General features: G+C 36.4%; 1 protein-coding gene across 1 annotated transcript in view; it reads left to right on the top strand.

Annotated features, from left to right (window-relative positions):
* Positions 1-13,466, top strand: part of RELN (reelin) — a 548,597-nt gene that overhangs the window by 457,785 nt on the left and 77,346 nt on the right. The window contains exons 39-41 of the mRNA XM_049783824.1: positions 2,299-2,470; positions 2,564-2,666; positions 7,546-7,775. Of these exons, the coding sequence (XP_049639781.1) occupies positions 2,299-2,470; positions 2,564-2,666; positions 7,546-7,775 (505 nt within the window). The remainder of the gene's footprint in view (positions 1-2,298; positions 2,471-2,563; positions 2,667-7,545; positions 7,776-13,466) is intronic.

Below are 13,466 nucleotides of genomic sequence, written 5' to 3'. Positions count from 1 at the left end.
AGGCCACAGGCCTCCAAGCCCCTTTAGCTGGTGGTTCTGAGGGTTCAGGGTGGTGGCGAGGAAGACTCACATCAGTCAGGTTTCAGGAGACATCAGCTTTATTCAAATCCTGGCCACCACATTGTGGCTCCTAAGCTTAAGCCTTTTACGCTGGGTTCATAGTCAGCCCTGACATCCAACCTCTTTCAGCCATCTCTTCTCCTGCTGCTGAGTCTCTTCCAATCTCCCAATCAATCCGCTTCCTGCCCCTCAGGCAAACCTAAAGACCCCTCCCAGAAATGGGCAGGTCTTACTAGCAGGTAAGGTTATAAAGAATGGAGGATGAGGGTAACAGTTACATAAAATTAACTTACAAATTTATGTTTTATTGCTTCCCATATTTCTATTAACTAGAAAATATAAAATATGAGACTACAAAATCATGCATGTAATGGCTGAAGTAAGCATGAAGCTATCACATTAAGCAGTTTCTTTGCAGAAGTAACGGAGAAATTTATATGACAAATGTACCATCATATCTAAAACTTAATTATTCTACTTCCTTCATAAATAATAAGTCAAAAATAAAATTATTTTAGGACCTAGCTGATAGTACAGAAGGTAGGGTGTTTGTTTTGCACATGGCCAACTCTAATACAGCTTTTCCAAGTTTGCCAGGAGTGATGCCTGAATGCAAAGACAGGAGTAAGCCCTGAGCACTGGGAGTAAATCCTGAGCACTGCTGACTGCTGGATATTAGCTCTAAAACCAAACTACTACTAATACTAATACTAATAATAAGAATAAGAATTTTAACTTTTTTAAACAGAAAACAAATAATCTTTTTAAACATGAAATGAAAGGGATTCTTTTGGCATGTATAAAGATCCCTGATTCTGTGTGGAAGGATTACTTCTGTCAGGACTCAGGCTCAAACCAGATCAATACATGTATAGCAAGCACCTTAGCCCCAGACTATCTCTCTGAGTCATAAATATATATTTAAAGCATTTTTATAGTCCAGAGGGTCTTTGTCTTCCTTTAAGTTATATTTGGAATGCATAGCTGAATTTTTTTTCATCTTTTTCATCTTTTTTTTTTTTTTTTGGTTTTTGGGTCACACCCGGCATTGCTCAGTTACCCTTGGCTTGATACTCAGAAATCGCATCTAGCAGGCACGAAGACCATATGGGATGCCGGGATTCAAACCACCTTTCCTCTACAGTCAAGGCAAATGCTCTACCTCCATGCTATCTCTCCAGCTCCTTTTTTCATCATTTTTTTTTATTATTCTTTCAGAAAAATCTTTTTTTTATTGCTTTTTTCATCATTTATACAGCTTCTTCACAAATACATAAAGGAAAGATAATTTCTAGAATAATAACAGTATTTGAGAGAGACAGAGAGATGTGTGACTTCATCTAATACATCAGGTTATTTCTACAGGTTCATTTGATTTTTGCAAAACAAAACAAAACAAACAAAAAAAAAAACTATTGCACATTCATTTGGTTTTTATGGGTGGCCATACCCAAAGATGCTCAGGAGGTACACCTGGTTCTGTAGTTCAGAATCAATCCTGACAGGCTTGGGAAATCATATTGGATGCCACCTGCTGTACTACCTCTCTAGCCCTACACATCCTTTTTCATTTTTTATAAGAATTGTATTAAAAGTAGTGCAGAATTAATCCCAGAGAATCATGGCACATTCTTTTTTTTTTTTTTTTGGCCTAGTAAGGTATTGTTTTCTAGTTTGCCCAAAAAGTGTTTTGTAAAAGCAACTTGTATTTGCCTTATTTTCTGTTCTATAATATTTCCTTTAAACGTCCAATCTAAAGCTCTGAATCCAAATAAATGACAGCCTAAGGAATTATTTTACTAGTTTTCTATATATTTCCATCTTTATATAAGCATACAAATTTTGAGAAGTACACGAAGGAGAAAAATAATTAAGTATTATATAACAGTATTTTCTTCTATTATTTCTCAGTTAAATAAAAGTAGACATCAGGTACTTTATTGGCCAATATGCAAAGGGCAACATATTACACAGGCTCTTTCTCAGCTTCCTGAAAAAAAGTGAGGCCATTCCATGTTTGATCAATGTGATTGAAAACTTCTCTTTTTGTACTTATTAACTGCAAATATTGCCATCTAGTTTAGAATTCTTGATATACAATAACTGTATTTACATGTTGTTAATGAGTTCCTTTAGACTTTTCCTCTACTTTCTTCCACTGAGCAAAAATATTCATCTGCTTTTTTAATTGCAAAAACTTACTTTATCTAAAATGTTATTTTACCTAAAATGTTTTAGGTAAGAAAGAAGAAATCTGGATTATTGATGACTTTATCATTGATGGAAATAATCTAAACAACCCTGTAATGCTTCTGGATACTTTTGACTTTGGACCCAGAGAAGACAATTGGTTTTTCTATCCTGGTGGTAACATTGGACTCTATTGCCCATATTCTTCAAAGGGAGCACCGTAAGTGTTTGAGGAATTGCAAACAAATCCCTATTCTATGCAAATCACAGTGAAATTTTGCCAAGATGAATTTCATACTTTCTTACCTTATAGTGAGGAAGATTCCGCTATGGTGTTTGTTTCCAATGAAGTTGGAGAGCATTCTATTATCACTCGTGACCTGAATGTGAATGAAAACACCATCATACAATTTGAGGTACTTTGTTCTATTAGAAATGCTTTACATTTTTTCTTGGACAAAAAAATCTAGAAAAATTTAAAAAATCCCAAATAATTTTGTGCATTATGACTTTCCATTTTTATGCAAAGAGAAAGTTGTTTAATATAATTTGATTTTATGAGCAGAATCCAATATTCATAAAAGTTATATTACTAAATTTTTGTCCTTTATTTATGATACAATCTTACCATCTACTATAATGAAAAATTGTGGAAATAAATTCTAATAATCATTACAGAAATGGAGGAAAGCAGTGACCTGAAGCAATAGAGAAAAGAACAGGGAGTTTACACATGATTGATCCAGATTTGATTTCCAGTACCTCATATGTCCCCCATACCCATAGAACTGATCTTTGAGTACATGGTCAAGAATAAACCCTAAGTGCCACTAGATCTGACCCAAAATCCCCGATGTAAATATTTTAATATAATTTTATAATTATCTGTCACTTAAAATGTTGGTCAATCTAACTATGGTATACCTTGCTAGAACATTTACTTATACAATACTTATATGTACATATGTTACACATAAGATTATACTAGGAAAAAACTATTTTTTGTTTCATTGTTTTGTAGTTCTGTGGCTCAAACCGAGAACCTTATAAATCTGAGATAAGAGTTCTACCATTGAACCAAATCCCCAGTCTATATACCATAGTAGCATTGTAATTTTAAATGTATTTCCTTGTATATCATTAATATTCATAAGCTCCTTATAATTTTCAAGAAAGCAAATTAATGATGTAAAAGAAATAAACCGGGGGCAGAGAGGTGGCGCTAGAGGTAAGGTGTCTGCCTTGCAAGCGCTAGCCAAGGAAGGACCACAGTTCGAAACCCCGGCATCCCATATGGTCCCCCCAAGCCAGGGGCGATTTCTGAGCGCTTAGCCAGGAGTAACCCCTGAGCATTAAACGGGTGTGGCCCACCCCAGAAAAAAGAAATAAACCTTTCTGGGGCAAGAGCAATGACGCAGCGGTAGGGCATTTGCCTTGCACGCGGCTGACCCAGGTCGGACCTCAGTTCGATCCCCAGCGTCCCATATGGTCCCCCATGCCAGGAGTGATTTCTGAGTGCATAGCCAGAAGTAACTCCTGAGCGTCACCGGATGTGGCCCAAAATCAAAAAGAAAATAAAAGTTAAAAAAAAAAGGAGAAGTGGTATAGCTGGATCGTATGGGAGCTCGATTTCCAGTTTTTGGAGGAATCTCCATATCGCTTTCCATAAAGGTTGAACTAAACAGCATTCCCACCAGCAGTGGATAAGAGTTCCTTTCTCTCCACATCCCCGCCAACACTGTTTATTCTCATTCTTTGTGATGTGTGCCATTCTCTGGGGTGTGAGGTGGTATCTCATCGTTGTTTTGATTTGCATCTCCCTGATGATTAGTGATGTGGAACATTTTTTCATGTGTCTTTTGGCCATGCGTATTTCTTCTTTGTCAAAGTGTCTGTTCATTTCTTCTCCCCATTTTTTGATGGGGTTAGATGTTTTTTTCTTGTAAGTTCTGTCAGTGCCTTGTATATTTTGGAGATTAGCCCCTTATCTGATGGGTATTGGGTGAATAGTTTCTCCCACTCAGTGGGTGGCTCTTGTATCCTGGGCACTATTTCCTTTGAGGTGCAGAAGCTTCTCAGCTTAATATATTCCCATCTGTTAATCTCTGCTTTCACTTGCTTGGAGAGTGCAGTTTCCTCCTTGAAGATGCCTGTAATGTCCTGTAGTGTTTTGCCTATGTGCTGTTCTATATATCTTATGGTTTTGGGGCTGATATCGAGGTCTTTAATCCATTTGGATTTTACCTTTGTACATGATGTTAGGAATATACCCTAGGAACACAAAAATACAATACAAAAACCCCTTCCTTACACCTATATTCATTGCAGCTCTATTTACCATAGCAAGACTCTGGAAACAACCAAGATGCCCTTCAACAGACGAATGGCTAAAGAAACTGTGGTACATATACACAATGGAATATTATGCAGCTGTCAGGAGAGATGAAGTCATGAAATTTTCCTATACATGGATGTACATGGAATCTATTATGCTGAGTGAAATAAGTCAGAGAGAGAGAGAAAAACGCAGAATGGTCTCACTCATCTATGGGTTTTAAGAAAAATGAAAGACACCCTTGTAATAATAATTTTCAGACACAAAAGAGAAAAGAGCTGGAAGTTCCAGCTCACCTCAGGAAGCTCACCACAAAGAGTGATGAGTTTAGTTAGAGAAATAACTACATTTTGAACTGTCCTAATATTGAGAATGTATGAGGGAAATGTAGAGCCTGTTTAGGGTACAGGCGGGGGTTGGGTGGGGAGGAGGGAGATTTGGGACTTGGGTGATGGGAATGTTGCACTGGTGATGGGTGGTGTTCCTTTTATGACTGAAACCCAAACACAATCATGTATGTAATCAAGGTGTTTAAATAAAAAAAAAATTAAAAAAAAAAGGAGAAATAGACCTTTATGTATAATTTCAAAAATTTAGCTAAAATCAGAAGAACTAATTGACATTATGCCAGTGTTCAGCAATATTAATTTTCTTTTTTAATATTTTTATTTAAACACTTTGATTACAAATATGATTGTAGTTGGGTTTCAGTCATATAAAGAACAACTTCTTCACTAGTGCAACATTCCCATCACCTATGTCCCAAATCTCCCTCCTCCCACCTCACTCCCATCTATACTCTAGACAGACTTTCTACTTCCCTAATTCATTCACTTTGTTATGATAGTTCTCAATGTAGTTATTTCTCTAACTGCACTCACCACTCTTTGTGGTGAGCTTCATGTTACAAGCTGGACCTTCCAGCCCTCCTCTCTTTGTCTCTGAGGATTATTGCAAAAATGTCTTTTATTTTTCTAAAATCCATAGGTGAGCGAGACTATTCTGTGTCTATCTCTCTCCCTCTGGCTTATTTCACTCAGCATAATAGATTCCATGCACATCCATGTATAGGAAAATTTCATGACTTCATCTCTCCTGATGACTTGCATAATATTCCATTGTGTATATGTACAGCAGTTTCTTTAGCGGCCAGGGGTCTCAAACTCAATTTACCTGCAGGCCACAGGAGGCAAAGTCGGAGTGATCCTTGAGTGCAAAGTCAGTAGTAAGCCTTGAACATTGGGGGGTGTGGCCCAAACAACTAAAACAAAACAAAACAAAATTCCTCTAGGGCTGGACCACAAAATGCTGTACGGAGGGCCATTAGAGGCCCGCGGGCCACGAGTTTGAGACCCTTTAGCCATTCATCTGTTAAAGGGCATCTTGGTTGTTTCCAGAGTCTGGCTATTGTGAATAGCACTGCAATGAATATAGGTGTAAGGAAGGTATTTTTGTATTGGTGTGTGTGTGTGTGTGTGTGTGTGTGTGTGTGTGTGTGTGTGTGTGTGTGTGTGTGTTCCTAGGGTATATTCCTAGAAGTAGTATAGCTGGATCGCATGGGAGCTCAATTTCCAGTTTTTGGAGCAATCCTGTATCATTTTCCATAAAGGTTGAACTAGACGGCATTCCCACCAGCAGTGAATAAGAGTTTCTTTCTATCCACATTCCCACCAGCACTGCTTGTTCTCATTCTTTGTGATGTGCGCCAATCTCTGTGGCATGAGATGGTACCTCATAGTTGTTTTGATTTGCATCTCCCTGATAATCAGTGATGTGGAGCATTTTTTTCATGTGCCTTTTGGCCATTTGTATTTCTTGTTTAACAAAGTGTCTGTTCATTTCTTCTCCCCATTTTTTGATGGGATGAGATTTTTTTTTCTTGTAAAGTCCCATCATATATATCCCTTGTATATTTTGGATATTAGCTCCTTATCTGATGGGTATTGGGTGTATAGTTTCTCCCACTCAGTGGGTGGCTCTTGTATCCTGAGCACTATTTCCTTTGAGGTACAGAAGCTTCTCAGCTTAATATACTCCCATCTGTTCATCTCTGCTTACACTTGTTTGGAATAATCCAAAAAATAAAACAATATTAATTTTCAAAGGTCCTTGTTTCATAATTGATATCCATAGCAAATTTTAGGCCATCTTACTTCCACATAATTTGCCGTATTTCCTTTACTTTCTCCGTTCTCAAAGTTAGACTTTTCTCTTTGCATTTCAAAAAGTCAGAGAACAAAAAATGCCTCAGTGGAGAAATTTTTCTGATTCTATTTTCAACTTTCTGTTATATTTTCTAATTTTATATTATTATTTATATAACTTATTGATTGAGCACATGCCAAACATCTTCAGAGTTCTTGATACTACACATGTCCTGTGTGTCATCATGTTCCCTCAGTACTTTTAGATGTAGCCTGAAGAGCTCTGGTGACCTCTATTAAAAATTAAAAGTCTGTTTGGCTCTTCCTGTACCAAGAAAATTTGGTTTTCATAGTGAATACATGCTGAATATTTTTCCTACAAGATCTTTTCCAACTGTTTGGAAAGCATTACAAAAAGAAATTAAGTTTTTCTGCTTTGGCAGATTGGAGGAGGTAGAATTAATGGTTAAAATTAAGGAGTCTTTTCATAACAATTGGCATAGCGGGCTATTAAAGGACCAAGGCAAAATTGCAATTCTGTGCCAGTTTCTCCTTTACTCACTTCTGAATTTTCTTAATCATGTAAAGAAAAATAAAAATTTTATGAGGTCCTTTGAGAGTCTTTATGAAAAAAGAAACTATTTAAAGATAATATATGATATTACTCAGGCAAAACAGAAATTGACTGTGTTCATTATTTCAAAAAGACAGTTCCCAGAAAAACAGACTCAGGAAAATAATGAAGTGGTGAATCATTTTGAGGCTTGTTTCTCTGACGTAATTTATATCTTTTATTTTTTAAACTTTTTCCTCCAGATCAATGTTGGATGCTCAACTGATAGTTCATCTGCTGATCCAGTGAGACTGGAATTTTCCAGGGACTTTGGAGCCACCTGGCACCTGCTTCTGCCCCTCTGCTACCACAGCACCAGTCATGTCAGCTCCTTGTGCTCCACTGAGCACCATCCGAGTAGCACCTACTATGCAGGGACCACACAGGGCTGGCGGAGGGAAGTCGTGCACTTCGGGAAACTACACCTTTGTGGGTAAAGACCTGCTGTTTCTCATAGCGTTTACTTTTCATGATGGTTTTCTTCATTTCATTACACATGTACCACTTTAGCAGGGGGAAATTGCACCTTACATGTCTTTCTTCATTCAGTTGAAGGAGATCAAAGGCTTTTTCAAACACCAGACATAGAGCTAACCTGCTACTCAGAGTATGTAGCTTTCCAAGGGCTCACAATGAATGGCTTTCCCATACTCATGGGTGATTGTTAGATCAATTAGGAAACAACAGAACTATTGTTTTCCTTTAATGCAATGACCTTCCCCACTTCAAAAATATAAATCTGGTTAGAATGTTGTGACCTTCAGACATTATTTAGATCTCTCTTAAAGAAACAGGGAGTATGTAGAGAATGAATGCTCAGAGAACATTTCTGGGTTTCTATTGAAAAAGAATGTTGGGCCCTCTAAACCCTAGGCATTTCTGCTTTTTAACCTATTCTGGCATTCTTATTACATATTATGACTCTTCTGTTGAAAAGCTATTTGTAGATAAAGGTCTTCAACTTTAATAGAAATAAAAAGAATAGTTCAAAAGTATGACTAATAATATCAGGGAAAAAAGAGAGTAAGTCAACAAAGCAACTTGTCTCAGAATTTTTCTTTTCTCTCAGAATAAAAAACTTATTCTTTCAGGGTATATTCAAAAAGAAGAATGTACAAATATACTTTCAAGGTTAGAACAGATTTATATTGTTGATATAAAACTCAGCATAATTAGAAGTCTTCTTGGATCTTCAACAAAACCACTTAGTACCTACTACTTTTCCAAAGGGATTACAGGAACTTTTAATATTATTATTATTTAATCATTGTAAGATACACAGTCACAAAGTTGTTGATGGTTGAATTTAGTCATACAATGTTCAAACACCAATCCCTTCAACAGTACACATTTCCCTCCACCAATGACCCTAGTTTCCCTTCTGTCTTGCCCTGCCCCAAGTCTTCTTCTCTGGCAGACAATTTTGCTTTCCTTCTCTCTCCAAAAGAAATCTTAAAAAGTTATATTCTCTCTGAATATAAATCCATTTTCTCCTCACTGCAACATCAGCATGGGTTGTTTTTATGATTTTGATTGCCAAAGACTTTAATGTTTTGTCTTTTTGTGGTATGCTATTTTTAATTCCTGATGTTATACCAAAACCATCAGTATTTTTAGAATTCTTGATATTGTTATTGTAATAGAAAATCGATTTTTCAAAAGTATGTCTTACGAAATGTAATTACCTCAAGTTTCTTTTATTTTTATTTTTATTTTATTTTATTTTATTTTGGTTTTTGGCCACACCTGGTGGTGCTCAGGGGTTACTCCTGGCTATCTCAGGAATATCTCAGAAATAGCTCCTGGCAGGCATAGGGGACCATATGGGATACCAGGATTCAAACCAACCACCTAAGGTCCTGGATAGGCTGCTTGTAAGGCAAACACCACTGTGCATCTCTCTGGCCCCACCTCAAGTTTTTTTTTGTGGGGAGATGGAGGCCACACCCAGAAGTGCTCAGGGGTTATGCTTGATTCTGTGCTCAAGAATTACTCTTGGATATGGGATGTTGGGGATCGAACCTGGGTCAGCCATGTGCAAGGCAAGGGTCTTAGCCACTGTACTACCAGTATCTCTCCAGCTTCGTTTAGCCCTCACTTTTAACATTCTGACATAAATATCTCTGAGCAATGGTAATTGACATTTTTCAGAAATCTTAACTCCACACTTCTTGATATAAAAAAAACTAGTCAGCTGGGGCTTTAGAGTCAAGTGTTATAGGAGAAGCACAGAAGCCAGAAGTACAAATTTATTGGGTAGTGTAGGCAGGGAAAGGGGCTGAGAGGCTATCACTTTAGACTGTGACTAAAACTATGGGCATTAATCCATGATGAAAATATCCATGGTTTCCCTTTGGTGGACCTCTCATTTCCACCAATTGCCCAACCAAGAACCAGAGTTAAGAGAAAATATTCCTGGGACCAGGGCAATAACACAGCAGGTAGGTCACCTAACTTACATGCAGCTGACCTGAGTTCAATCTCCAGTATGCCATATGGTTCCTTGAGCACCACCAGGTATAACTCCTGAATGCAGAGCCAGGAGTAACTGCTGAGTATCACTGGGTATGGCCCAAAAACAAAAGAGAGAGAACCTAATAATCTCATGGTTATGGGCCATGATTTTAGATTATTTCAATAAAAAAACAGACTTGCTTCAAATGCCCAACAAAAGTAGTCCTATTTAAAGAAGTATGAAGTTTGAGTCAAAGCTATAGTATAGCAGGATGGGTGCTTGCCTTACATGTAGCCAACCCACATTCAGTCTCCCACATGGTCCTCCAAGTATCATCATGAGTTATTCCTGAGTGCAAGAGTGATGAGTAACCTATGAGCATGACAAGGCATGGCCCCAAAATAATAATAATAATAATAATAATAATAATAATAATAATAATAATAATAATAATAAATAGTAAAATAATAAAGAAACAAGTATGAAATAAGATCACAAAGATTTATCAGAGGTCTTGTGTGAAGATTCTCTAGGAGAGTACTCAAGACTCTTTTCCCACTTCCTTTGGTGATACCTAGTAAATTGAACTTATGCATAAGGCCTGATGATATATTTGGAATTTTGAAAATGAAAAGTGTTTTAATCTATATTTTCACCTACTGATAATATCAGTTTAACAAATTATGTTGAAAAAAGAAATTAAACCATCATGCTATTTACTGTTCAGAAAATTTCTGTGTATGAAAATAATGTAACTTGAGGAGGCAGACCCACTCCCAGATCAATATACTTACATTTCAGATTGCCTTCAACCATTTCTGGAGAAGAATTTGCCTTCAGGTAAAATAGAACATTGGTCAGTAAAGTTCTTAGTCATTAAACTGGCATAGAAATGTGGTAAATATACATACATATATATATATATATGTGTGTGTGTATATATATATATATATATATATCAAAACCTTCAGAGTCAACACCATTGTAAGCAAATAGCCCAAATTATAAGTAAACTTTTAATGATTTTACTAAGGAGACAAGGTGGGACTAGAAAAGACATCTGAGTCTTTGATGGAGATATGCAGACACTGGTGATAGGTTTGGTGTTTGGACCTGCCCAAAAGTCTTTTAACCAAAAAGTAATCGTATTAAATTAAAAATTTTGTAAAAAGTGGCTGGAGAGATAGCATGGAGGTAAGGCATTTGCCTTGCATGCAGAAGGTCGTGGTTCGAATCCCAGCATCCCATATGGTCCCCCAAGCCTGCCAAGGGCAATTTCTGAGCCTAGAGCCAGGAGTAGTAACCCCTGGCTTCAAATGCCAGTTTTGAGTGTGACCCAAAAACCAAAAAAAAAATTTTAAATACACTTTAAAAATTTTTTTTGCCTTTAAAGCACTTTCTAGTTCTTGTTTTAGGAAAGAATTGAATACTGATTTTAAAATACACAAGTATGAGTTTCTGGAATGCAACAATTAAATTTTATTCAACTCAGTAACCCATTCCTTGGTTTGTATTCAGTGTGGTGCATTATAATGGCACTTGCTGGATGCTTATATATGCTTATATAAAATGTAATTAAATTAACCTCTGTGTAATCATTGGAATCTAGGTATACCAAAAAGTATATTACATACTTTCAAGAGAAGAAGTGGTCACTTTCACCTCCAAATCTAGTAAACCCATAGTGGAAGCATAGTATTGTACTCCCTCTAATTTTATGTCCATCACCTTTGTGTCCTTTTTGCCTAATTTCTCTTTTGCTCCAAATTTCCTAATTGCGTTTTGCTTTATGCAGTTTTATAACAAGTCAGTGAAAACCCCTATTTAATGAAAGCACTATATGTGCTTGAAATTTTAAGTTTATGTTTAAAAAACCAGTTCCTTTTAAATACACTGACTGGAAAAAACAAACACTGACACTCTCCAGGGGAGGATGGTGTTGAGAAATTTTGAAAATAAGATTTTAGCAAAAGGTAAACACAGTGAAACCAAACCCATCACCCATTTATCATAGTGATTGCAGTTTCTGTGTCAAAGCAGGTGAGCAATAATAAATATCCAACCAAGGTGGCTCATTTGTATTCAGAACATTTGAATAAATAAGTTTAGAAACTCCTTGTAGACTGTTGTTCAAAGGAAAATGCCAGACATTTCCCTCAGCTCAGCAGTCTGAAAGTTCACAGTAGAAAGTGCTTCTTGCCAAAACTAAACTCTGATAAGTATTTGAAAATGTAATTCAATTTTGAACTGGCATTTTGGGGGCAGATTGACATAGTTGGAGTTCTGATATAAATAATGATATTATAATTTAAATTATTTGTGAATTTGATACCATCTGATTCACTGTCTACTAAACTTTAAATCTAGGGCTGCAGAGATAGTACAGTATGTATAGCATATGCCTTGCATATGGCAAGACCAGGATTTGTTCCCTGGCACCCATATGGTGCCCCAAGCCCCACCAGGAGTGCTCACTGAATGCAGAGCCTGGATTAAGCTTTGAACACTGCTGGATGTGGCACCCCAAAAAGTAAACTATAAAAACCTATTTCAGTTTCAATCCTTATATAACTTCTGTTTTACAAGTAAAACTATTCTGAGGGGCTGGAGAGATAGCATGGAGGTAAGGCGTTTGTCTTTCATGCAGAAGGTCATCGGTTCGAATCCCGGCGTCCCATATGGTCCCCCGTGCCTGCCAGGAGCAATATCTGAGCATGGAGCCAGGAATAACCCGTGAGCACTGCCGGATGTGACCCAAAAACCACACACACACACACACACACAAAAAAAAAAAACCTATTCTGAATTTAGTATCTATGATAATTGAAAACTGCAGATTTGCAGAATAAAATTAAGTCTTCAGGCCAGCTCTCTATATGTGTACATAATAAAATATAGTAAATATGTCTGTAATGCTACCAAAATACTAGATTATTTCCAAGGATCTAATATATCAGTGGTTATATTATAAGAAATTCACTTATAAATAAAACTGAAGATTTTGATCTATTAAAATTATTAAAGGTATGCCACTAGGATAAAATCCCAAATACCTTAGTTTGGCTCTTAAAGCTGTACACAAAACAATTATAAATAAGAAGCATTTATTGAGACCTCTTGTATATGAAAGCAGTGAATTGGACACCATGAAAGGATAGAACAAAATGTAAGTTATTGGCATCTGGAAGCACCTTGTCAGTAGGGGAAATAGATATACTTTAAATAACCCCAAATACATGACTATAATCATGGAACTTCATAAGAAATATACAAGAGAGATCAAGATCTAATTGTTTACTATAATGTTCAAAAACTCTACTACTATCCTACCCAAAAGATTTGGAAACATGTAGTCAATCAAATACTTAAGCATACTCACTGTAGCAATATTTGCATTGACTTATAAAAGTAGAAGAAAGCATATTGACAAATGGATAAAGTTGCTATTTTTATACAATGAAATATTATTCAGCCATGAAAAGAATAAAATTCTAACACCGCTACAATATAGATTAACCATGGTAACTTTCTACTGAATAAACAAAGGCAGATCTATAGATCACATAAAAAATGGTTCTTTTATGAAATATCAAAAACAGGCAAATTTATAGCGATATAAAGAAGATTATAGTGGTTGCCAAAGGTGGTGATAGAGAAAATTAATTAGTA

Source organism: Suncus etruscus, chromosome 1, assembly GCF_024139225.1.
Source record: "Suncus etruscus isolate mSunEtr1 chromosome 1, mSunEtr1.pri.cur, whole genome shotgun sequence".
NCBI classification, from domain to species: domain Eukaryota; kingdom Metazoa; phylum Chordata; class Mammalia; order Eulipotyphla; family Soricidae; genus Suncus; species Suncus etruscus.
The sequence above is the reverse complement of the archived record's forward strand: the minus strand, read 5'-3'. Positions and strand labels throughout refer to the sequence as shown.